This window comes from Scardinius erythrophthalmus, assembly GCF_964197995.2.
Source record: "Scardinius erythrophthalmus genome assembly, chromosome: 21".
NCBI classification, from domain to species: domain Eukaryota; kingdom Metazoa; phylum Chordata; class Actinopteri; order Cypriniformes; family Leuciscidae; genus Scardinius; species Scardinius erythrophthalmus.
The window spans coordinates 15,852,881-15,879,541 of NC_138241.1; the positions used below are offsets into that span (position 1 = coordinate 15,852,881).

The 26,661-nt window shown below is 37.4% G+C and overlaps 3 protein-coding genes across 16 annotated transcripts in view; 2 read left to right on the top strand and 1 right to left on the bottom strand.

Annotated features, from left to right (window-relative positions):
- kcnh5b (potassium voltage-gated channel, subfamily H (eag-related), member 5b) overlaps positions 1-7,659 on the top strand; it is a gene marked incomplete at its 5' end in the record, with an annotated part of 45,938 nt that extends 38,279 nt beyond the window's left edge. The window contains one exon of the mRNA XM_081351967.1: positions 5,663-7,659. Coding sequence (XP_081208093.1) covers positions 5,663-6,685 — 1,023 coding nt within the window. The 3' untranslated portion in view covers positions 6,686-7,659. The remainder of the gene's footprint in view (positions 1-5,662) is intronic.
- Positions 7,660-12,517: 4,858 nt separating this feature from the next.
- On the bottom strand, positions 12,518-15,668 carry gphb5 (glycoprotein hormone subunit beta 5). 2 transcript variants are annotated; one of them, XM_081350235.1, is made up of 4 exons: positions 15,244-15,666; positions 15,075-15,146; positions 13,914-14,097; positions 12,518-12,792 (listed from the first exon to the last, which is right to left on the bottom strand). In XM_081350235.1, exons 2-4 carry the CDS (start codon positions 15,101-15,103, stop codon positions 12,601-12,603), a joined length of 405 nt encoding a protein of 134 aa, XP_081206361.1. In that variant the 5' UTR covers positions 15,104-15,146; positions 15,244-15,666; the 3' UTR covers positions 12,518-12,600. The 2 variants fall into 2 exon arrangements, with proteins under 2 accessions (XP_081206361.1, XP_081206362.1); XM_081350236.1 differs by having other exon boundaries at positions 15,075-15,668.
- A 975-nt stretch (positions 15,669-16,643) lies between these two features.
- syne2b (spectrin repeat containing, nuclear envelope 2b) overlaps positions 16,644-26,661 on the top strand; it is a 116,297-nt gene continuing 106,279 nt past the window's right edge. For 5 of the 13 annotated variants that reach the window (XM_081350594.1, XM_081350599.1, XM_081350605.1 and 2 more), the window contains exons 1-5: positions 19,086-19,184; positions 20,114-22,215; positions 24,482-24,543; positions 25,443-25,538; positions 26,411-26,488. In XM_081350594.1, coding sequence (XP_081206720.1) covers positions 22,104-22,215; positions 24,482-24,543; positions 25,443-25,538; positions 26,411-26,488 — 348 coding nt within the window. In that variant the 5' untranslated portion in view covers positions 19,086-19,184; positions 20,114-22,103. Of the gene's footprint in view, positions 16,845-19,046; positions 19,185-20,113; positions 22,216-23,413; positions 24,082-24,481; positions 24,544-25,442; positions 25,539-26,410; positions 26,489-26,661 lie in introns of those variants that run through there. The other 8 variants (XM_081350603.1, XM_081350606.1, XM_081350600.1 and 5 more) reach the window with 8 other exon arrangements.

The window sequence follows — 26,661 nt, forward strand, 5'->3', positions numbered from 1 at the left end:
AGAAATTTTTTTGTAACAATGTAAAAGCTCACCAAGGCTGCCTTAATTTGATGAAAATACAGTAATATTGTGAAAAAGTATTACATTTGAAAATATCTTTTTTCTATTTTTAATATATTTTAACATGTTTTTTTTCCTTATGACATGAAATCTGAATTTTCAGCAGGCTTCAACATGCATCAGCAGGTCAGCAGCAAACAAGTTAAAGCTCCTTGCTCCATTGAGTTAAATGCAGTAGCTGTTGGATCATGTGAAGTCTGTTAGTCCGTTGCATCTTGTGTGTGATTACTTAAGTGACGTCTTGCATGTGATGGGTGCAAATCAAGTATTTTGATTGCTCAACTGACCTAAAACCTCAGCAATCGCATTCATCACGACAGCTGTTTTTTCTTAGCAACCACAAGTTTTATTTTTTTTTATCTCTCATTCTGTCGGCAGTTGCAGGTGAACAGACCAGTGCACAAAGCCTTCACTCTGTCGCTCTGAGACCAGAAGTGGAATCTTAAAATAGCCATTACAGTATGGAACAGACATTTTCAGAGTGCTTTAATACTCAGAGAAAAGGCATGAAAATCAGATGCGTATTGCTATGATGTGCGGTATTCCTTCGGGGAAGGACAGTCAGGTCAGCTGTCTCTTGTTTAGAAAAAGTGAGATTCTAAAGTCCTTTGAAATGAATGTGAATCAGTTCATTTGAAAATCTTGAACCGTATCATTGCTTAGGATCCGAAAAAAATGTGATAATGGCTCTGCCCAAGACCTAGTCTGCAATTCTCTTCTTCTGCCTCTTTCTTCTGTCAACAAAGTATTTACAGTTTTTCATGTATATATTTCAGCCTTGCACCTCTTTATGCGGTAATTGTTTATACAATATGCCTTCTGGCAATGTTAATTTCTCTGATATTACCATATGCATTCCGCAAATCTGAATATGCATAGTACAAATTTGCATCGTGTCCTTTCCGCAAGAGGGTTCATGATTACAATGTCATAATGTGCAGTGTTTCATCTTTTGCAGCATTCAGTGTCATTTTCTTATTGAGAATTACAGAATATGCTGTAAATCTTCTCAGTTTCTGTTGGTTGCATGTACTTTTGGACCACCACAGTATTAATTGGGTTCATGTTTTTCAGGTTTGTTTGAGTAGAGCCTCTTTCTTCTAATCACTCACATGCTCTCCATGCACTAATTGCTTGGGTTATGTCCTCTTACAACATCATCAAAGAGATTCTGCCTTAATTTCAACCTTTCTCTGAGGACTCTTGTCACAGCACATGAAGCGATGAAGGTCGGTGAAGAAGACAGACAGAAAAACCAATGATAATAATAATAATGCCTAATAATATGCTGTTGGTCCTGCCAAAACAGCGTCAACCTGCCGATGCATGGACTTTACAAGACCCCTGAAGGTATCCTGTGGTATCTGGCACCAAGTCCTGTTGGTTGCGAGGTGAAGCTGCCGTGAATCAAGCCTGTTTGTTCAGCACATCACAAAGATGCTTAATTGGATTGATGTTTGGGGAATTTGGAGGCCAGAGCAACACCTTAAACTCTTCATCATGTTCCTCAAACAATTCCTAAACAATGTGTGCAGTGTGTATTATCCTTCTGAAATAGGTCACTTCCACCAGGAAACATCATTGTTATGAAGGGTAGTTTAGGTAGGTGGCACGTGTAAAATTTACGTCCACTTGAATGGCCAGACCCAGGGTTTCCGAGCAGAACATTGTCCAGAGCATCACACTCCCTCCACCGGGTTCTCGTCGTCCTACAGTGCATCCTGGTGCCATCACTTCCCCAGGTAAACAGCGCAGACGTACACAGTCGTCCACGTGATATAAAAGAATACAGGACTTATCGGATTAGGCAACCTTTTTCCACTGCTCCAAGGTCCAGTTTGACGCTCGTGTGCCCATTGTAGGGGCTTTCGACGGTGGACAGGGATCATCATAGGCACTCTGATTGGTCTGCGGCTGCACAGCCCCATACGCAGCAGAGTGTGATGCACTGTGTGTTATGACACATTCCTCCCATAACCATCATTAAAATTTTAGGCGACCTTCTGTTGGCTCGGACCAGACAGGATAGCCTTCCTTTTCCTCATGCAACGATGAGCCTTGGTCGCCCAACACCCTGTCGCCAGTTTGTAGTTTGTCACTCCTTGGACTTTTCATGGTAAATTCTCACCTTAGCTAACCAGGAGCAACCCACAAGCCTTGTCATTTCAGAGATACTCTGACCCAGTCGCCTTGCCATACCAATTTGGCCCTTGTAAAAGTCGCTCAGATCTTTATTCCTGCCCATTTCTCTTACATCCAACACGTTGATTACGAGAACTGATGGTTTGCTTATCTAATGATCTATCCAGACCTTAATATCTGGCCTTGTTAGGAGATGATCAATGATATTCACTTTACTTGAAATTGGTCAATGTTTTGGCTCATCAGTGTATAAAATAATGATTCAAATATATATCGTCAAGAGACAGGAGATTTAGAACAAATCTTCTATTTAAATTCGAAAGGATTTGATTTGTTGTCCATGAAAAGGACATGGAAACGTACTTCTTGAAAATCGATTATCACACAAGGTAAAACTTGGCTATATTGTTATTGTTTGTTGTCCATTTAGGCTATATACCAGGACTTTTCCAATTTGCGTGCCTTCAGATGTGTCACGTGTGTATAAAATAATGCTTGCTTGGTGTGTTTGCTGCAGCATATTGATAGGGAATGAATGAATTTAGAATGAATTGTAAAATGATGCATTTCATACTGTCTTGTGGGGTGGTAAAGAGAACGTAATCGGAAATGCCGATTTCATGAGTCCAAGTTCATGAGTCCAAGTCAAGTCGCAAGTAATTTTTTCCCCCACTTATATCGAGTTCACATTGCACGATTTTCAAAGACGTCAGATCACCATTCTTTTCACACTGCACGACTATCTGGGGTAGCATTCAGTTGCTGCTGTGTGCACATTGCACGATGGATTGGCGACAGGGGGTTTCACATTGCATGAGTTTACAATAGGAAGAATCGCCAACAACTCTGTCTGGTCCGCAAACTACATTTAACAACCAAACACATGCAAGAAGTGATGAGGAAATAATGCAAGATCACTCGTGAGACCGGAATTTTTATTAAAAATAGTAGCCCGCAAGAAACTTGCGATTCAAATTGTCTGTGCGCTGTTTTGAAGCGAAAAGGAGAAAACATCAAATAGACATGGGTTCTCTTGCCAAAGTTTGACTAAACTTTCCTCCGTTTCTTCGGTCCAAATAGACCAAGAAGGAGCCTTTTTCGGAACCAAAGCCTTGTTTTTCCTGATATTGTGGTCTGTAACTCCTCCCCGAACATCCCGCTGCCCTGTATTGCTCTCTCATTGGCTGTAGGTAATCGCCGATGTAGTTGTCAGTCAGAACACATTTCACACAGCCGGATATTGAATCGCAGACAGGTCCAGATATTTAGCATGCCAAATATCTCACGGGCGTCAGCGACGCATCGCCGATTCTCTCAGATCATGTCTTTGATAATGCACACTGCGTGATTTTCACTTGCGTGAACGAGCACCGATTTGCCTTCGGGCATTCGTGGGTGATTTCGCTAAATCTGTCGGCGAGTGATAATCGGACAGACTCGAGTTTCCATCTCTGTGGAACTTTGCAGCCTCATGCAGTTCTCAATACAGCCTCATGTTGCCTGTGTCCGAATCCACAACGTTGGCTTCAATGGACTGGACAGAGTAACATTTTCTCCCTTTAAATCTTTGTTTTTGCTTTGTATGTTTAAAGTTTGACAGATAGCCTACAAAACAATGGTCCCAGCATCCCTGTGCTCCCTATAGCCAGTTTATCCCTGGCTTTACTACAGTTAGTGGAATCACATTTAAAGTGTTCTTTATAAAACCTTGTTTGCAGATGTCCTTAAAAGGCGAACAAGCAATTATTGCCTTGAAAGAGGTCAGAAGAATTAGGTTCTAATGAGCTTTCATCGCTCAACGTTATTAAAAAAACAACACAAATGCCCGAACTTCCCTCCGTGATTGGAACTCATTAAATAAATTCTGTTGGTTTTGTGTGATTAACTTTAAGCTGTACCAGGAAATGTGTGTGTCAGAGGAAAATGTGTTGTCTCAAACAAAGCCTCAGTGGGATAAAAAATGCTGTAATGTTCAAATAGAGAATGTTTCAGTCTAGCTCTTGTTTTGCTGACTTTCAGAAAGGGCAAAAGTGAATGACAAACTTTCTCTGTCTGTAAGCTCATGTCTGAACAAATCCAACATTTCTATGTTCAGATCTAAGAGTTGAATATTCTTCAAAATGAAGCAGATTCTTAAGAAAAACAGGAAAAAAGGTGATGTGTGTAAATCTGCTGATCTTAAAATGTATTTTTCCTATCCCAGCTTAACATGAATAGACAAGTTAGCCATTTGTAAGTTGATTTCCCCCTAAAAGTGTATCTGTGGCACTATAAAAACAATAATATATATTTATTTGAGCATCCTACTGGTTAATTGCCTCAACTAATTGTTCGGGTAGGACTTTCTGTTTTACACAAACGCACACACATTGTGTGTGTGTGTGTGCATATATAAATATACATATAAAATGTTGTTTATTTTGCTGGATTAAATGTCTTCTAGCACAATCGATTTACGCAAAGAAAAATATTTTTCATAATCTGGGCTGCATTTTCCAAAAGCATCGTAAGCCTAAGTAGATCGTAGAACCTTTGCCACCAATGGTCTCTACGATCAACTTAACTCAACAATGCTTTTGGGAAACGCAGCCCTGATCAATAATGATTATTATTTTTCTTGCAATTCCAGTTCATGATGCTTGTTGTGCTGCAATTACAAACTTTAAAACTGTTATATAGCTTGAGCACTTTAGACATGTAAAAACATTAAGGTCTATTTAATTGAATAATTAAAAGAATGAAAACCTGATTATAGAATGTATTTAAATGGGTTATCAGAAGCTATTCTGTTTACCTGTTTTGCCTCTAGTCTGACATAGTTCTTGTCTTTTACAGTATCTTGAGAGAGAGACAGACAAGTAAATTAATATAATCAGCTGAACGAAATGAATCAAGCACCACAAATCAGTTCCAATATAGAACGTGATGATTTTCATGTGGAGATAAAGTGGGATATGAGAGAGACAGTGGGGGTGAAGAGACCAACGTATATATAATTTAAGACAATATACAAGCATAGGTAATCTGTGGGCAGACAATGGCAAGACACAAAAAGAAGCGTTAGCGTGACGGGCTGGCTTTAGAGGAAGATAAAACATGTATAATTTAAATCTTTCTTTCCCATCACAGCACACATTATTGATAATCCCCTTATGCTGAAATTCCCACATGTTAAATGTTTAATTTTTATACCAAGCAGCACTTCTTTTTTGATGCTCATGTAACTATTTTATGTTCAATATTTAAATATTAGTAAATCTTTTCTGATACTGTTTTTCATTGTTATAATTTCTAAATAACTGAGAGAAATTTACATCAAAAGTCTTATAAACCGAATTTGGTCAAAATGCAGCATTTTCTATTTATCTTAAAGTGAAAGTTTTGATGATGATTCCAAAATTCTTGATTGGATGCCTTTTCCAATCAAGCTAATGGTATTTCTTATTGTCTCCATATTCAGTTTATATTCCGTAAAATCATCGATGTGAAGAAGGAGGAAGAGGAGAGGCAGCGCTCAAAGAATGAGGTCCCACTCACCATTCCGGTGGACCACCCGGTCCGAAAACTTTTCCAGAAGTTCAAACAGCAGAAGGAGCTCCGTAACCAGGGTGCTTCGGCCCAGCTCGACCTGGAGAAGAATCAACATCACCTACAGCAGCCCGCACGCATGCCGAAACCACACGCCTCCCTCATGCAGAACTCGCTGCACACGGTTCAGAACGGATCCACAAGCAGCGTGGTCACCATCTCCCAGATCACACCCATCCAGAACTGTCTGGCCTATTCTAAACTGGGCGACTCCATCAAGCAGAACAACCGCGACATCATGGAACTCAAACCTGCTGTGGCCAGCGGTGACCAAGTCGCAAACCGACTCAAAGTGAATAACACAGCGCGGACCAAGCCCGCAGGAACCGCTCGTGGCTGGATGAGACTGAAAAACAACATGGCTGCCCCAGGTTCATCTCCAGAGGAGGGGAGGAAAGAGGGATTAAACAATGCAGCTAAGGCCGTTTCCATGGAGCACCTTTCACCAGAAGTCAAAGTTCAGATAGAGAGTGTTGAGGTGGTTGGTGAATCCAGGAAGAATTCGCTCCGCAAAACGGACTCTTGGGATAGCGGCCTGACCTACAGTGACCAGAGACTGGATCGGGTTTCGGAACCACAGAGCCCTGTACCTAGACTTCGTAGAGGAGAAGGACCAGCCCGCGATTTTTCCCCCAGTAGCGAGAGCTCATTCCTGGCCTCGCTGCAGGAGGCCAGGGTGGAGCTGCGGACTGAGATCCAGGCTCTGAACGGAAGGATGGTGAATTTAGAAGAACGGATTGGACAAATTCTCAGGCTGCTTTTAGAGACTTCAACGGCCCCATCTAGTGAAGACTCAAATCTGAAAACACATAGACCCAAACTCAAAGCACAGGGCAGCATCCCAGAGTCCACACTCAGTACACCTGATTCTGAAAAGGATGAGGGATCGCCATAAGACGTTTGCATTCAATAAGCATTTGAGATGAAGCATTTGTAGTAGTATCACTGTTTTGGTGCATCCACATCTGTCTTCTACACCTGCAGCTCATAGAGGAACGTCCTAAATAGGAGCTTGGTTTGGATTCTAGCTTGTGATTTTAGAGGATAAGTTGAGCATCAGTTGAACATCTGTATGGGAGCAGGAGTTGGTTTCTAGGTCGAAATAACTGCCATGGACTCTAACCCTCTCTGAGTACAGTGGCATGTACTGCTAAATACAAAAATAAAAGGATTTATAGTTTTAGTGCTTTAATGTTCAATCAGAACTTTTGCACACTGAAATAATGCAGGAACTATACCCCCCCCCCCTTTTCAGCGTGAGTTTGTATATATTCTGCATGTCCAGCTGGGTTCTGGCTTGCCAAAAATTTACGAATGATGTCGAATACAATTGAAATTATATTTAAATGCTTGTATATTATGCAGTTAACTGCATGCAGATCTATTTATTCTTTATTCTAAGAATGCTTATTTTTAATGTCTAAATGAAAGAGACTGTTGATTGTCTTGATTTCACGGTAATGTACATTCAGGGTTTTTAACAACATGTAGCATGACAGATCACTGAGGAAGAATGTGTCTTGTCTGAAACATTTCACGTATGCATGAATGACTTTCACAGCACTCAAGAGCTTTGCCTTAAAGGACCTTAACATCACTCTTGAGATAAAGCCGAAGAAGAAAAAATTGCATTGGTTATCAGTGTAGGACATGTCTGTGTGGTTATTTTTTTCCGTCTGTCCATGACATTTTAACTGCCATGTGTCATTTTTTTGGACAAGGATTTTGGAGGGTGTGGGATTTTATGCAGTTCAATTATGTACCACTCAATGTTATTGGGGTTTGTTTCATTTTATATTGCACCAATAACAGCTTCACCACTGCATATCTGTCAACTGTATTATATGCAACCTTAATAAAAAATGGTAAATAAGTATTTACAGTTATAAGGATCAGTCACAATATTTTGTTCTCATATGCAAAATAACATTATGATTTGTTTATCTCTCAAAACAAAGTCCCCTTATCATAGGACTGGAATTCCTAGAGATGTCCTCACGATTTGAAAGACCTGAAACACACCCTCTTCAGTAGATCAAGTCCAGTCTCCAGACCAGGACCCCTCAATGACAGTAAAAATGGAACTAAATCTGAAAAACTGCTCATAAGGACTCAAATTTAAAGGTATTATTGAAAAAAAAAATTCTCAAGCTTCACTTAAATGCATTGTGTGCCATATATATATATATGCCATATATATATACTAGTTTGGGATCAGCACTTTTTTTAAAGAAATTAAATTACTTATGATATATACAATTAATCAAAAGTGACAGAAAAGACTTATATTGTGCAAAAAAAATTACTTTCTATTTATCAAAGAATCCTGAAAAAATGGATCACGGTTTTAATTTTAAAGAGACCAACTGTTCTCTTAATTGATTTATTGCGTTTAAATAATGTTGCTTAAGTTTGGAATCTTTCCAGCTTTTATCAGCGTTTCTGAAAATGTACTGAAGAGGATTTTCTCAGTTCTAAAAGTAACCTTATTTGTTTTTTTCTACTACATCCAATGCTTTTAATCACAGGTTTCATGTGCCTCGTCTCCCTGTCGGTTTCCAGACATCAGAGAGTTAAAACTTCCTGCACAGGTTAAAGAGTGCAGCTCTGTATTGCAGTCCTGCTGGTTTGATCTTGTCCTCCAGAAAAGAAAGACATATGAAGCTCTCGGCTGAAGCCAATTTTCAGGTAGTGGAAGCTGCAGTTTGGCATCAAGCCCTCAAGATTCTGTTATTACAATCCATTTATCTCTTACTCTCTTTCTTTTTGCTGAGCTGGCTAAAGATCTGGAATAGGTTTGGTTTTGCCAAAAAAACACAACTCAAGTGCTTTTATGTGAAAAAAATGGGCTTTTATATCCTCTTCACACACACACACACAAACAAACACATAAATGTTGTTTCACGTATTCATGTCCATTTCAGGAGTAATGTGTGTTTGTGAATGTAAAATCAAAGGGTTGGTGCTGTATTGAATATAACATGAGGCCTGCCCTCTGTGTACTAATGGGTCCTGACTTTAGTAGACTTCATCAAAGTAGTCCATGTGACTCCAGTGGCTCAATCTTAAGTTTATCAAGCGGCGAGAATACTTTTTGTGTGCAAAAAGTAAACAAAAATAACGACTTTATTCCACTATTCATTTCCTTCTCTCTGGGCCGCGAGTGAGTTCACGTAGTGTTTTTGCGTAGCGCGTCTGTGTTGTACGTCACACGTATCACACATGACTTTTTGCGCACAAAAAGTATTCTCGCCGCTTGATAAACTTAAGATTGAGCCACTGATGTCACATGGACTACTTTGATGATGTCTGTATTGCCTTTCTGGACATGGACAGTATGCCGTCCATTGACTTTCAATGGAGGAACAGAAAGCTCTCGGATTAAATCTAAAATATCTTAAACTGTGTTCCGAAGATGAACGGAGGTCTTACGGGCTTGGAACGACATGAGGGTGAGTCATTAATGACATAATTTTCATTTTTGGGTGAACTAACCCTTTAAGGTCTCAATGAGCTTAACCTCAATTGAGGTCATTAGACAACATTTAATTGGGAAAAGACCCATGGGTCAAGAGTTTTATTGGTATTGTTATGTTAGCCTCTGGAAAGTACAGTAACATCATTCTGCTGCTCAATCTTTCTGCATTGACAGCCATTCTAAAGTAGCTTGCAATTAAGATAAATGGGAATTTTCAGATTCTTATTTATCAGATTGTCCAGATATCAGACAATTCTCTGTAGCAAGCTTCACACAAGCTAATATTGATGCTCTCTGGGAAGCATCTTAAAGTGATAGTTCACCCAAAAATGAAAATTCTGTCATGATTTACTCACCTATAAGTTGTTCCAAACCTGTATGAATTTCTCAACAACTTGAGGCTGAGTAAATGATGACAGAATTTTCATTTTTGGGTGAACTATCACTAGAAGATGCTTCCCAGAGAGCATCAAATAGGAAAGTGATGATACAATTGCAACCCTTTCATTTGATCCTGGTTATATAGTTTTATAGAAGTTCAGAATTTTGTGGACTAAATCTAGTTATAAATTAATTATAAAGATATCTCACTGTTTTTTTTTTCACTGTAAAATTAGTTTGCATGTAAGCTTGTTTCCACCACTGAAAAAAAAGGTAATTGTGACATTTTTATCATATCTGCGAGATATAAACTTGTAATTTTTAGGGAAAAAAAGTCAGAATTGTGAGGTAAAGTCTCATTTATCTTTTACATTTTTTTTATTCCGTGGTGGAAACAAGCTTCCGTAGATTAGTGATCTTATAGTGCAGATATAATTACTAGTATCTAAAAAGACAAAAAATGAACGTAAATGAACATAAAGGTAAGGGAGTGAGTTGTTGTGTAAGAAGACTGAACAGTGTCTCCTATATTTTTCCCTCTTGCTTATTTAGAACCTCATTCAGTTGGATCTGTACCTGTCAGCTCAAACGCCTCAAGTCGTTTGAAAGAGCCTGTCATGTCCATGAGTTGGGCCAGATTTAGAGTTTGTTTGTTTGACAGTTAATTGAATGGAAGTGATTTGACAGAAGGGTAATTTTGGTAATTAATCTGGGACAAAGGCAGCTTTGGGGGAGGTTTGACATTTCTGGGAATGCTGGTGACTTACATACATGCCAACATTACCGTAGCAACAAAATCACTGGGAACACCGTTGTTCAAAAGCCAGGATGGATTATGGTCATACCAGGCCCCAGGGCACCCGTCTCTTCGGAGGCCCCCTCTGGTTTTTGCCAGGGACTTAAAAAAGGGAAAATGGTATATTGTAATTCATATTACATATTTACACTTCCATTCAAGTCTCTTATGCTAACTAAGCCTGCATTTATTTGATCAAAAATACAGTAAAAAATAGCAACATTATGAAATATATTTACCTGTTACCTGTGAAATATATTTACCTGTCATTTAACAGAAATGTATTCCTGTTATGGCAAAGCTGAATTTTCAGCACTATTACTCAAGTCTTCGGTGTCACATGATCCAATGTTGAAAGCAATTTTGCTGGTCTGCAAAATCTTGAGAAATGAAGCATCAAAAGGTGTGAAATTGCATTTATCCTTCATCCTTCCCTCGCACTTTGTATCTTTCCCTCGCGGGTCAAAATGACCCGAAGCCCTAAAATTATTTAGGATTATTTTTATTTTATTTTTTTACTTTAAATTACTATATTTGATCAATAAATAAAAAATAAATAAATAGTCATTTAAGCACATTCCTCACATTGTTTCAACTTAAATTCAAAATAACTCTCAATTTCATGCATAACCCTTTTAATTCATCTCAAAATATTGTATATTTGGTGTCTTTGCCGACCTCTATTGAAAAAAAAAAATATATATAACATGATATTTCATGACTCTTGCCACTAGATGGCCTTATAGTCTATATGGAGCAAATGAGCTGTTCCGCTGGGTCCTAAAGTCAGTTTTTCTTTAAATAAATAATTTTTTGGTAAAGTTTTAGCATTTTCTAGTTTGAATTTTGAGCATTTTTAGGTTTTTCTACGTGTAGGCCTACTGAAGCATTCCCGGCATTCCATTTATAAGTGGGTCAAATTGACCCGCGAGTGAAGGATTTGTCACGTTTTAAAATTTCAACCACAAAACTCCTTGAATCCATTAAAAAAAAAAATATTGTGTATTCTCGGTTCAAGTGCGACGAAAGTCCTAGGGTCTTGGAGCCCTCTGATGAACATTTATTTTTTTAACGAGTTTCAGGTGAAAATGACCCGAGTGAAGGATGAGGGTTAATTTATTTAATTTTTTTAACTTTATTTTAGATTGACTGATTGATCAGAAGTTGACCAGAACTATCAAATTAAGTAAGGAACCACCACATTTACCCTATCAAAATCAATTAAATTAATCAATTAATTGTGGATCTTAATGAAACTATATTAAACTGTTGGCCCTAAATGTAATTTCCTGTACAAAACTGCAGAGTTTGACCTCTGAGGCGTTACACACCAATGGAAAAGGTAATAATAATAATCATAAGCTTCTGCTGCTCAATACGATGCCAGAATAGGAGAGGAAAATGTTTTCTCATCATTTTCACATTAGTGAGGTTTTAAATAATTTATCTTGCTGGGACTGCTGGGACATGTGAACTCACAGTAACACAGCTTTCTGATATATTAGTCTTCAGTGCTGCAGGATTCTGATGATGAGAAAATGATTTATTCTCATTCTCATATGTTTTCATATGTGTGTGATCAGCACACGAAACAGCGTAGATGCTTAGATGCAGGAATGGATTAAGTATATGAACAAAGTAAATACACAAAGTTCACCTGGTTGGCCTGAGAAGGAAGAGCCAGAGCAGGTGGTACTGTATACATAATACAGTATATGACTGTGAATGACTGTCAGAGATGAATCAGTGAGATGAGAGCAGCATTGAACAGGTGGTTGGACCCCCTAATGATACATCCACGAGATCCACAAGACTTTCTTTAGCACTCACACACACATATGGATGTGTCATAGTCACAAGACTTTTGGAACAAACATAATAACAAATCTCCTGGAAAAATATATAATGAAACTTATGTAGCGTGATTTAATGGCTTATGTCCTGCCGCTAAAGATCCTTCTTTTTCAGTTTATGACAGAAGATCGCGGGTGAGGTGTTTGCAGTTTTATTTTATTAATATAATTTTGATCTTTTCAGAAAGAGGAGGAGGGAAAAAAAACATACAGGGACCATTTAAAGGTAAAATTTTTATTCCTGCAGTGCACATGGCGTTTGGTGTTTTAACCATAACATAATGGCTGGTTTCTCCTGCATATCAGACAGAGGTGATGCATTCAGTGGTGCTGGTGAGACACACCCCACAGTCACACCGCAGGGCCACTGGATAGGTGTAGGACGGGTCCACGTCTGCTGAGCAGTTGGGCAGCTGCACCGTCTCTAATCGGGTCTCGTTATAGGTGCACACGCGCTGATGCGACTCGATGAAGGGCGGGTCCAGGACAGGCTTCTGCAGTGATTGACAGGTGATGTCAGACTGATGCCATAATGAGGACATTTCATTTGTGCACTGGTTTATTTTTTAGATAGACTGTACACTTAAAAGCACCTTTATACTTTAATTTTTAACAGTACACTAATCTTTAAACTTTAAATAATGTCCCAAATGTCTGTTCCAATTCAAACACCATTAACTGAAAAAGAAATTTGTCTTTGAAGACACTTTTTTTTTCTTTAAAAGTGAATCTGTGCAGTCCTGTTCTCATCCTTAAAACTGGAGTGCTCTAATGTTGTCAGGTTGATTCAACTTTATTAAATTATATTTTTGAGTTAAAAGTAGTTGATTTTGAAGCTAGCACATTTTTTACAGTGTATGTTGCTGTACTCAGACAATTAATTGTCTATGAGTAGAGCAGTAATACTAGTAATATTTATACATAATACCTACAATTATGGTACTATGTAAAACATAGTATTATTTAACATTATTATTTATAACATTTATTATTATAATCATTATATGCACAAAAAAATACATTAAAAACAACAGTAAAACATAATGCCAGGCCTGACTGAACAAATATTGCTACCATTTTCCTCAATTTCCTGTTGTTATTTTTTCCCCCTTTAATTTCCAGCAATCCACCCAAGAGGTTCCCCACCTCTCTCTTAAGAGCACTAAAGGAAAAGCGGTTCAGTTTTTTTTTCTTTTTCAGATTATTTGGGTCAACGTGAGTTCTGGTCTCAAAAAGTGCCTTCAACCGCTCTGTGTGTAAAAATTAAACACAGTTACAAACAATAAATAATGCAAAGGCAAACTCTAATATAACTAATATAAAATAATCTTTCTAATGTATAATCAATTGTTTTCAAACCCTGTCGGCTGCTTCCATCTGTATTAAAAGCAAAATCACCTAATCTATTATTTTTTGCCACTGAGTAATATATCTGGGGATTAATTTGATCCATTTTAAAGCCCTGTTAAGTCATTTCAATGCATTACAATCCTTCTTATAAAGTATTTTCTCCTTGACAGTTTTATATCATCTTGATTAAGTATTCATCACATTGCAGGTGTGTGTGGCAAGAGCTCTTCTCTCTGGCTTTAGTAAATGCTGTTCATAGTCTTACTTCCCAGGTCTCACAGCGTCCCCAGCAGGCGTCAGTGGAGATGTGCAGCCCACCGCATCCCGGCTTACGGGCCAGAAAGGTAAATTCTCGAACTGCGCAGCCGATGAAACGCTTCAGGTTGAGCACAGAAGCCTCAGTATGAGCTCCACAACACAGCCAGACAGCCAGTGTCACACAGCACAATCTAACACACACATACAGTACATGAGTCCATGTGTCTCAGAAGAATGATTCAGTGTTAAATATTCTGTTGGTGTTCTTCCTAAAAAATTTAAAGTAATTACTCTTGATTAACGTGACATGCAGTTTATAATTAGAGCTATTCATTATTTGAGTTGTAATGATCCATGAAAGCAGAACCGTTTTTCTTTTATTTATATCAAGGTCACATTACGCATTACATTCAACATGTACACTGTCAATCACATGTTTATTTAAAGAAATGAATACTTTCATTGATCAAAGTAAAGACATAATGTTATAATATTAAAGATTTCTATTTCAAATGATTGTTATTTTGAATGTTCTATTCATTAAAGATTCCTGAAAGAAATATATATCATGGTTCCACAAAAATATTAGGCAGCACGACTGTTATCAACATTGATAATAGTAATAAATGTTTCTTAAACACCAAATCAGCATATTAGACTGATTTCTGAAGGATCATGTGACTGAAAACTGGAGTAAAGGTGCTGAAAATTCAGCATAAAAATGTGAGATTACATTTAAAAATAGAAAAGTTGTTTTAATTGGTAATATTTCACAAAATTACTGTATTTTTTATTAAATAAATAACATTAAAAAAAATCTGTGCACTGTAAAAAGTGATCAGTTGACAATTTAAAAAAAGTGAGGAAACCCGTTGCCTTAAATTATTAATAAACTTCATGCGTAATTGAAAAAATTAAGTTATGTGAACTTGACAATTCCACATAACTTAATCTGTTCAATTACGCATGAAGTTTATTTACTTAATAATTTTAAGGCAATGGGTTTCCTCCCTTTTTATTGTCAACTGATCACTTTTTACAGTGTGGTGTATTACTATTTTACCCTTGAAAATCAGTTATAAAAATATTACATTTAAGATAAACCAAAATAATGTTTCCAAACCTCTGTAAAAATAATAATAAATAAAGTGCTTTGTAAGTTTCTCACCCCTGTGCTCCAGACCTCAGAGGAGTCATTGTGTTTCCAGTGATTGTGGATCTCAGTGGATAAAACAGGTGCCTAAATCACAGTAATTAATCAAATAAAAGTATTTCTAAAACATAAACCTCACTTATCTTACTTCTGTTTGTCTTAGGTTCAGCAAGGTCAAAGATACCTGGACAGCAGATGCAGAACTCTCCAGAACTCTCACTTGCACTTGTAGCCCTGAAGAACCTCTGACGCTGATCTTGCACAAATCTGTAATTTATTAGAAACGGCGATGCCAACCCCACCTAAAACACACGGGGCTGTCTCTGTAGCGCCAACTGCACCCAGCAGTAATAAAGAGATGTCACATAAGACCAAAGACAAACAGGGAAGGAGCCGATGTGTCCATGTTTGTGGAAGTTGATCCAACCCCTCAGGCTCTGAAATCTCTGCACGTCTTACTTGCTAGTACTCAGGTACATCAGCCGTACATCCATTAACTTAATGAAGAGGAAAGAACCTCTTTTTGTTCCGACTCATTCACATGGAAGAGAATGGGAAGCACCTTCATCCTCTAATCCATGTATTCATCTATTCATCCATCCATCTCGTGGGCTGTGGTTAGTCCTGGCTCCAGAAAGAATAGGAAGGTGTCAGGACAGGTTAAATGAGACGTCAGGCTGCAAACACTCTGAGTTTAGTCAGATACTTACCATGGCAACATGTGGCAAAATCAAAGAAGCAGCTTTCTCAAACTGAGGGGCGAGGATGACAGTTGCGCTGACTTAATTCAGTTCTTTATTACATTTCTACGTAATTGGAGTATAAATTAAATGACATTGAAAATGGTTGGATGACAAACAGACATATTAGACATAACTATTTGCTGCCAAATCAAACAGAAGTCTGAATAGAAGACGATAACATTAGGATTGATCTGACTGGGGCCACTATTATAGCGCAAATTTAATTAGATGTAATATTTGATTAATCTATCAAGTTGCTGCCTTAAATTTAAGTTCAATCAACTTGGGTGTTTAAGTAATTTAAACTTAAATTACATTAAACTGACTCAAAAAATTAGTTGAATCTCTTAGACTATAACTTAAAGTTGAAAAGTGCTCAACTTATTTTGATGAGTTAAAGCAATGTAAAACATGTTGTCTTTACGTATTGAAAAGTAGGCTACAAAGTACCTATTATGGAGTAAACGTTGTTTTTCTCTGCATTAAACTGAGACTATCTTCAAGTAACGTTAAACAAACTTTTCTAAAATGACGCCACAGTGACGTCTAGTGGTCAATTTGGGAAGTCTCTGGTGAACTTCAGAGACCCCATTTAAAACCTATACTTGTAGCCTATGAAACTTGCTGTAACTTTACTAAGGCCACTAAGTAACTATGTTAACCATTAATTTGGTGGGTGACCTGCACAAATGCTCTATTAATTCGCACCGTGGGATATTAATCTGCACAGAGGGTGTGTGCCCGGGCCATGCTCCTCTGTGTCTATTCGCTGCCCTGAGTGGTGGTTATAATTAGAGACCCCCGCGGGCGCGTCCGGTTTCACTCTCTCTCTCACACACACACACACACACACACACACACACACACACTCGTATCACACCGCGAACGGGAGGGAATCTATAACTTCACTCTTCGCTACACGCAGTAATATGAACTCCCTAACGATTTATATTTGTCGTTATTGTAGTTGACAACGAAAAACATTCAACACTGGATGTGTAAGTGGACATTTGAAGAGAGTTTTTCATACTTTGCCAAACATGTGAGTAGAACCCGAGTTCAACAGACCCATATTGGCAGCTCTAAGGTCATTGAATAACGCATAGCATAATTGTAATCACACCGTATTTATTTTAATATAGCCTATTAACTAGGCCTATCTTTGTTGTTGTTATTTGTTTTGTTCTTAATTTAAAACGTTTTGTTAAAAAATAGCCTAAATACTGTAAAAAATAAATAATATAGCCTACGTATAATGCCACTTTTATAATATAGCCTTATAGTAATAATAATAGGCCTAGCTGTATAAGTAGCCTATCTAGTTTTAGTTTAAAAGATTAATTTCGGCACCCAAATGACGCAATAAAGTCATACAGTAGAACTGAATATGTGTTAGTTGATATTGATATTGTGTTCTTTGTAATAGCGACGTGCCCGCGCGAGCGCTATTTCGGTGCCCGTGAGCGCGCCACGCCCCTCTCGCGCTCAAGGCATTCTGTGTGTAAGAGGTCACGCTGGTTATTCTGCACCGTGTCCGGAACGGAACGTTTCTGTCATTGTCATGCCATTTTTATATGCCATTGACTTGTTCAACGTTTTAGGTAGGCCTACAGATGTGAAGATGCAAACCAGCTCGGAGGAAAGATTAGTTTTCTTTACTACGTAAAGTCACTTACAGCTTCTGTGGATGATGAGCACTGTTTTTTTGTTGTTTTGGCAATGATTTCTCTCATAGATATATACAAAATAGATAAAACATGTTTTAGAATGGTTTAAAGGAGTAGTTTACACAAATCGGCTGTAGCAGTTATTTCACTATTTGGAAAAGAGCTTCATTTAGCTACTATTTTAACAAAATTATAGTGGGTAAACTGATAGATGTTTACATTCTGGGTGAATTATCCCTTTAAACAAAGACAGTTATCACAATGTTTTGTTCAAAGGCAGTGACATATGTTTCCATAGAAGATTTGCCTGGGGTAATGTTGTGTAAGTGTGAAATGCTTCAGATGCTGTGGTGGTCAGTCCGTGTGGATGAAGTTTCCATATAACTTCCATGTCATATTTAGTGTGATTTGACTGTGATCCCATCACACTATAATGTTGGATCTTTGGGAATGTGTCTAGATCGTGTTAATGCACGCTGTGTGTTTTCATTCCACATCATTATGCCTGTATGTGCAGAATCTCTCTCTCTCTCTCTCTCTCTCTCTCTCTCTCTCTCTCTCTCTCTCTCTCTCTCTCTCTCTCTCTCTCTCTCTCTCTCTCTCTCTCTCTCTCTCTCTGTGTGTGTGTGTTCCTGGGATTCCATCTCAGGATAGCACACCCTTCTGTACCAGAGTCACGTTGTGCTGCAAGGACATGCAATGACATTTTACCATGACTTTGTTTATTTAAGAAAGTCGTCTTTAAGACAATAGAAAAACAATTAATCTAAAACGTATAATAATTTAATAATTCCCCACGCATTCTGAAAAAGTGGCAGTTTTGGATCCTTAGAAGGCACAACTGCTGACTTTTTTTTTTGTCTACCTGCAGGAATTTAAAGACATCATGAAAGGGAAGTTGTGATAATCTTTTCTTTTATTATTGTGATATGAAACTGCTTCTTGAACAAGAAAAAAATGTAGGGTGGGACTTGATTTTGTCCGTCAGGAATTGATTTAATCGTTGGCTTCGCCCTGGCACCAGTAAACATGTCATCACAGAAGAGATGCAAGAGGAAGTTATTTTGATTAAATATTACGAGTGCACTGAATAATAAAAAAAATATTATGTGCATAAACAATTTATAATAAATACTGCAATATTCCATAAAAATAGGAATGGTCAATTTCATGGTGCCTTCAGCAGTATGCAGTACATTTCAGTATGTTCAATTTCCTCGTCACATACTGTATGTCATAATATAATGGATAAAATATTAAACTAAGGAACTCATTTCTGTTTCTATGACCACTAATATGAAAAAAACACTCAAAGTTGTTCCTTGTTTCTAATCAAAATGGTTAAGTATATTGAGAATATTGCTTTAAATTAGTACCCCATTTATTGATTTTTTTTAATTGACGTATAATTTTTTGCCGGAAGCCAATAGAAATGCTTCCTTAAATTACAAAACAAACCCTTCATAAAAGTTACAGCCAAAAAAAGAAATGCATAACAGAAATTTTAATACAACTCTGTGTCAAAGGAATGTTAAAATAAACCTGTACTGATATGACCTCATCTGTCCCTTCGACAGATTCTGCAGTCCCTCAGGTGGTTCTCAGCTGAACCGTGTCCGTGGGAACCATGACATCACAGAGGACATCCGAAGACCCGCCTGTTGAACGTGGCTCACTCCCACTAGACATCGATGATGTCCACATACTACTGCAAGGTCAGATGGAAGCTCTTGATTGAGCATAAAACTAAAATAAAACCACCTCATTATCTGTTATAGGTCTGATATTATCACTATATCTATTGTAATGTGATTTTCATCGGACTTTGGAGGATGATATGAATTTATTTGTTAATTTAACAAACTTTTGGTCTCCTCAAAAGCAGATTAAACTGATTTATTGGTGATACTGAACAGTATGAGTTAAAATCGCTCTAGATCTCGCTCTCTCACACACACAACCCCAAACACGTTATGCTTTGAAAGGATGATAGAATGACTTTATTAAGGCATAATTACAGCATGGTCACGTGTTTTGCAGATTGTTTGGGAACAGGCAGTTCTGTTGCCCCGAGTCATGAAGAGTTGCTCAAAAGTGTTTTTTTCTAGCATGCAAAGTGTGGGTGTTTCTGTGCTTTTATCCACATAAATCTTCCCTCTCTCTGTTGTTGTTTCCAGAGTAAGGTGATGATAAATGTGATTTCTTAATGAACATAATTTAGGCAAATATTAAAGGATGATTACTTCTAAAAAAACATAATTGCTCCTTGCTCAATTGTAGAGCTGAGGGGTCGGTTAAGCTCCTCCAGAAGACATAAGGAACCCCCATAAAAAAAAAAAAACAAATAGATTTAGGAATTTTATATTGTAGTCAATTTACTTTAAGCAGTCAAAATCACTATGAATTAAATGTTGACAATGTGTAAGATTAGGGATATGAATAGTATAACGATATGAAAATGTTGGCCGATACGGATAACTCTTTATATTTGAAAGCCGATAACCAATATATATATAAACAAAATGATAAGTCTAAATCCAAATTTTTATATATCTTTTGGGAGCCTGATTACAAAAAACAAGTCTCACCATTAAAAGCAACATCCCAAACACAATTATAATGTTCTCATTATAATTTTATGTAGCCTGTAGACAGACTTGTGCTGTGGCAACAATGGCACCCTGACTGCCATTAGGTATCGGGATGAAATCCTTGGATCCATTGTCAGACCCTATGCTGGTGCAGTGGGTCCTGGGTTCCTCCTGGTGCACAACAATGCCCGGCCTCATGTGGCGAGAGCATGCAGGCAGTTCCTGGAGGATGAAGGAATGATACCATTGAAGGGCCACCACGCTCACCTGACCTACATCCAATTGAACACCTCTGGGACATTGTGTTTCGGTCCATCTGACATCACCTGGTTGCATCTCAGACTGTCCAGGAGCTCAGTGATGCGATGGTCCAGATCTGGGAGGAAATACCCCAGGACACCATCCATCGTCTCATTAGGAGCATGCCCCGACGTTGTTAGGCATGCATACAAGCACGTGGGGGCCATACTGTACAAACTACTGAGTACCATTTTGAGTTGCTGCAATGAAATTTCAGCAAAATTGACAAGCCTGCTGCATCATTTTTTCACTTAGATTTCCGGGGTGTCTTTGAATTCAGTCCTCTGTAGGTTGATCATTTTCATTTCCATCAAACGATGTGGCATCCTTTCGTTCATAACACATTACCCAGTCCATATTAGTATAGATATTCAGCATGATATTTTTCCCCATTGAGATCTGATGTGTTTTCAAAGTGTTCCTTTAATTTTTTTGAGCAGTGTATATTGGCCAAATGTTCTTTTCGGGACGATAACATTAAAGAAATAGTTCACTTAAAAATGAATATTCTGTTATCATTTTCTCACCCTCAAGTTGTTTCAAACCTTTGGTGGGACACAAAGGATTATTTTGAAGAATGTCTGTAACCAAACTGTTGATGGACCCCATTGACTTCCATAGTAGGAAAAAAAATACTATGGATGTCAATGGGGTCCATCAACTGTTTGATCACTGACATTCTTCAAAATATCTTATATTGTGTTCAGCAGAAGAAAGAAATTCATACAGGTTTGAAACAACTTGAGGGTGAGTAAATCATGACAGATTTTTCATTTTGAAGTGAACTATTCCTTTAAAATTAACATATATATCGGCTGATACCGAAATGGTTGCATCCATACACTGTAAAAAGTGATTAGTTGATTTAACCGTTGCCTGAAAATTATTAAGTAATTGAAAAAAAATAAGTTATGTGAACTTGACAATTCCACATAACTTCATTTTTTTCAATTACACATTAAGTTATTTATAATAATAATTTTAAGGCAACGGGTTTCCTCACTGTGTTGCAGGCTACTTGATATGTTATTTTAAAATCAAAAATACCTTTATGACAAACTGCACAAAAATAAAAAGTTGTTATTTTGTGCTAATATTTCTCTCTGTCAGAGTTCTGAAATGAACAAAAAGAGTCAGTTGAAAATGGCTGAAAACTTGATGGCTGGTGAAATTGTGAAACATATTTTGTTTTATGTCTAAAGAATCAGTAAATAATGAATGTCTTAACATGTTGATCACTGTTGGACCCTGAGGATAGAGTAGATCTGCATTAGAAGAAGCGTTAATCAGCGCCTGTGTGGACATGCTGTGTGTGTTTCTTTTTTTGACATAGGTAAAAGGTGGAGCCTTTTTTAAAACCTGCAGTACTGGCACTTGATCTTGGATTACTTAGCTAAAGGTTACCGGGCAAGTTGTGCCATGTGTTTACGGTAGTTTTCAGTTCTTCAGCTGATACATGCTTTCCAGATTTTCGATGCAGGAGTTTTGTACTGATTTGCTGAACTGCAAGATGAGGCTGGTTTATAAAGCATTTACCATTGCACACTCCAACATGCAACAACTGATTATGATACAGGAAATTCTTGGATAGTAAATCTGATGACGTCAGAATGGGTGAGTTTGTAGTAGCTCTGAAACTAGTTGGACAACAGATACAGTAGTATGCAATATTCAAAATAACATTTTGTGCATTTTTAATTGCCATAATATTGTTCTATCATACTGTATGTATATCTGAACATCATGGTGCAATCACTGCTGATGTCTCAAAAAGACAACAAAAAGAAGTTGCCTCGTTTTGTCGGGGTTGGACACCCATCTGAAAGGTCTCATAGCAAGAAACATGGATCACAAGGTGAGGTGCTTATAATAAAAAGTATTGCATAAGCATAAAAGTATTGCACATTCTGCAGTGCAGTCTTACAGAAATTGGCAAAAGATTTGATTAACAAATCAAACAAATTTTTTAATTATGCATTTTTCAATATTGTATGTCATGTAAAGGTCTTTCGGGTTAATTAAGTAGCTTTTTAGGCGTGGTAGTGCATTTGATTTTATTTCACTATTATTATTAATTATTATGAAACAGTCTGTAATTTGTTCATGGTATCTGTACTGCCTAAATGAAGTGTCAGTCAAAGGCATGTTATGGGGCTTTTCTTTTTTATCTGCTTGATCGTTTCATCATTGTTTCCCCTCCCTCTGTTGTTCTGCTCAAAGGGAGATGTTGTATGTAACTATTTACGAACCACCCAAAACACATTAGAACACACAAGATGTGACCTTTGTTCAATGGAAACATTCCAGTCTGTCATTGTGTTTCTGTAGAGTTCATTTAAATGAAGTCACCACCAGTAATGGAGAGTGTTTGCTGAGAGAATTTAGTTGTCTTCAAATCTTTCTTTCTGAGGTGGATCAACACCTTGGTGAAAAGATTCAAGGAGTTTGTGTGTCCCTCTCTGCACTTGCCTCACTGTGTTTTAACTAAATTTTTTTGTGAGCGTTTTAAAGGAAAGTTAGCTCATATTCAGCTCATATTCATCTCTGCAAAACTAGAGAAACAATAAAAAAGTAAATAACTAAAAACTCCCAGGAACCATACCTGATCTCCGTGTTGTTTTCTCTTTTGCTTAAAAACAACATTTTTTTAATCGCTACAGACCCGGACAGCAACATAGAGTCGGCCCAGATCCGGCCCACATGGATTCCACACGGCCCGGACGTGGGCCGGATCTGGGCCGACACTGTGTTGCTGTCCGGGGATGGATTTCATTAATAAATGTCATTAATTATATTTGACTGAAATTATGTATAAACATATTTTGTATAATATATTTTTCGCATTACTATAAGAAAACATTTTTGCACTACGGTTACCTGGACTATCCCAGACAGCAACACAGTGTTGGCCCAGATCTGGGCCTACACAATGTTGCTGTCTGGGATGGGTCTTTATGGTTTTTTTTTTTACCCTGTAAATACAATAGGCTTCATTTACTGGGTTTTGCACGTTGCACACTTGCAGCAGTACAATTTCACAGCAAGCTGTTTAGCAACAAGACAACATACAGTATTATGTACTTCCTCACTGCTTGACAAATCATTTTCCCAGGGTAAAAATGACCCTGGGTTAACTGTGTCAAGTGTAAAAGTGCATTAGTATTTGATAGCTGAACTCTAAATAAATCCACAGGAAACTGAGGGTGGGTGTCAGCTGATAACTTTAACCATCTCAAAGCTTTCCCTCATTCTGTGCTACTGATACAGGAGTGTGGAAACAGTGACTGTCAAATCCTGTCAAAGAATTTACTCAAACACACACTCTCTCGTTCTCTCTTTGTGGGTCAGTCGGTCAACAGCGACATTATCCTGATAACTGACCTGAGAGTCTTATTCATAGTGAGTGTGGCCATGTTTAGCACTTAATGAGGGAGAGCTCTTTTAGAATCACTGCTCAAAACAGAGTCAGGTTGGCGATCAGATTCGTCTTATGTGGTTCATCGAAATGGTTGTAGATTTTACGTGCTCGTTTGAGAGAGTCGACAACTCTGAGAAAACAGTTTTGGTAAAAGTTGATCTGTGTAGACTTGGACGTATTGTGAGAGATTTGAAGGTTCTTGAACAAGGAGAAGAATGGAACAAGTGGATTGTCAGAGAATGGAGGATAAAGATGTTCTTCACACAGCCGATGAGCTCATTGATTTCATGGAACTTTATAACGGTAAACATAAATTGCACTCTGTTTGACGTGACTGCTTTCAGGTCTGAATTGCATTTCATGGGAACCACATGCAAATTATTAAGACAAATAAAAGTTTGTATGAATGAATGAATTTTTTTTTTTTATATGTGAAAAAAAATTCTTTCCTTTACAGATTAAAATGTTATTTACATTAAAAGTTTATGCATTGCTACACATTCAATTAACTGAAATTGACAAACCTGACCAGTGTTATTAATTGCTCATGCTTTTATAAGATCTATTCTTAGACATTGTTTGAACTGAAATGAACACAACACATAGAGATACAATCCTGCAGATCATTTGTGTGTAATGTATTCGCTCACTATGTTTGTAAATGCTGGTTTTCATGCTTTTCTCCTGTCTGTTCTGCCCTCAGTGGAGCAGGAACAAATTCAGAAGAGAACCTTCACCAACTGGATCAATGCCCAGCTGTCTAAGGTTAGAGTCAAAGTTCATCAAAGTTAATCTTGACTTAGGAAATCTATATCAGTAGACTCTGATGTTTATGTTTATCTGAATCCTCATGAACTTCACTTGCATTATTTTTAATAATTTGTATTAACTGAGAATAACCTTCAGGGCTTTTTAACTTCGGAAACTGCACCTAAACTACAGATAAATGACGGATATGGAAAGTGTTGTTGGTAGAGGTCATTCCTGCAGGTTCTCCAATAGCGGGGAGGGAATGAGGGGTGTGCAGGGTGTAAATATAATCTTCTCAAACATGGCCCAGAAAGACAGACAGCAACAGGAGTTGTGTCAGCGCACACACTCGTGAACGCACATATTCACCGCCGCCACGGCTACTTATAAAGTGAGCAAATGACACAATCAGTTTGACGTGGCTTGGCGTCCTACAGGCATGAACGGGATGTGTGCACACATAAAAGAGACATCAATGTGTCATTTCAGATCATTTCAGAGGCTCATTTCTGTCTCCCCTCAGTTTTATGTAAAAGGTTGAGTTCACATAAGCTTGTCTGATTTGTCCTCTAGACATAATTTGAATATCAGCCATGAGCATTGACTGTTACCTAACAAAACTGTTACAAATGGACACTATACAATATTCCAGCAATACAATTTTATTCAAAAAGTTTTGGGTAGATTTAAGGGGAAATTTGCTTTGTCATGAAAATTAATCCACAATGGAAAAAAAAAGTAAGTGTAAAATAGTTTGTTTGTTTTTTTGCCAAAATGTATTTTATATCTTAATTCTGAGGTGAGATATGGCCCTGGAATGTTTTCGTGTGATTTGCCTGAATGGTTTAGTTCTGAAGTTATAAACCATGTGCATTCTGGTGTTTAATATGGGATCTTTCATTCTGATCTCTCAGAGGAGTCCTCCGGTTACTGTGCTGGATCTTTTCACTGAATTCAGAGATGGAAGCAGACTATTAGATCTGCTGGAGGTGATGAGTGGTCAGAGAATGGTAAGTGTCTAGTTCAATAGTTGTTAAAGGAATAGCTCACTTACAAATGAAAACATTATTTCTTATGCCTTAAAATTAAGTAAATAACTTCATATGTAATTGAAAAAAAAAAAAGTTATGTGGAATTGTCAAGTTCACATAACTTAATTTTTTTCAATTACGAATGAAGTTATTTACTTAATAATGCCAGTATGTGCAGTATTTTAAGTTAAATCAACTGATCACTTTTTACAGTGTATGGATGCACGATATATCGGCCACCATTTCGGTATCAGCCGATATATGTTCACTTTAAAGGAATAGTTCACTTAAAAATGAAAATTCTGTCATCAATTTTCTGTCTCACCCTCAAGTTCGGTAACCAAACAGTTGATGGGCCCCATTGACTTCCATAGTAAGTCAATGGGGTTCATCAACTATCTGGTTACCAACATTCTTCAAAATATCTTCATTTGTGTTCAGCAGAAGAAAGAAATTCATACAAGTTTGAAACAACTTGAGGGTGAGGAAACGATGATAGAATCTTCATTTTTTAGTGAACTAATCCTTTAAATGATTTTTCAATAACCTATGCTGATATCTAGAGAGCAAGATGGCCATCGCCCAATATATACACAAATATACCTATATATGTATAATATAATGCAATATAATTTGATATAAGATTTATGAGACTATATTAATGTTAATTTTGCACTATTATACTCCAGATTTACTAAAAAAAAATTGAAAACAGAAAATGTGCACTATCCAGTTACTAAGCTATTGGTGCAAACCGATAATCTCAAAATGGTCAAACATTGGCAAATATAAGAATCTATTACAAACACTTAGTGGGATTTTCTAATAATCATAACCAACCTTCATTACAGAGCCGGGAGAAAGGAAGGGGGACATTTCAGCACAGATCAAACATTGAGAAAGCTCTAGCATTCCTTATGAGGAAATCGGTAAGATGCCATACTTGGAAAAAAACTCATGGAAATGTATTTAAATGGGCTTTCAATCAGTTTAAATTTGCACAAAACTAAATTTAATTTGTGTTGAAACTACATTTTTGTTTGTTTGGGCAAATTTTCTCTTCCTAGCATGCATGAGACTGAATGGGGAAAGTACATATTAA

What these genes read in the sequence shown, in the direction of transcription:
- gphb5 (XM_081350236.1), bottom strand. Translation starts at nt 15,103, where the DNA reads ATGACTCCTCTGAGGTCTGGAGCACAGGG. An exon ending in CTGAGGTCTGGAGCACAGGG is followed by an intron (nt 14,098 to 15,074) that starts GTGAGAAACTTA and finishes TGTGTGTGTTAG; the next exon opens with ATTGTGCTGTGTGACACTGG. An exon ending in GACGCTGTGAGACCTGGGAA is followed by an intron (nt 12,793 to 13,913) that starts GTAAGACTATGA and finishes CAATCACTGCAG; the next exon opens with AAGCCTGTCCTGGACCCGCC.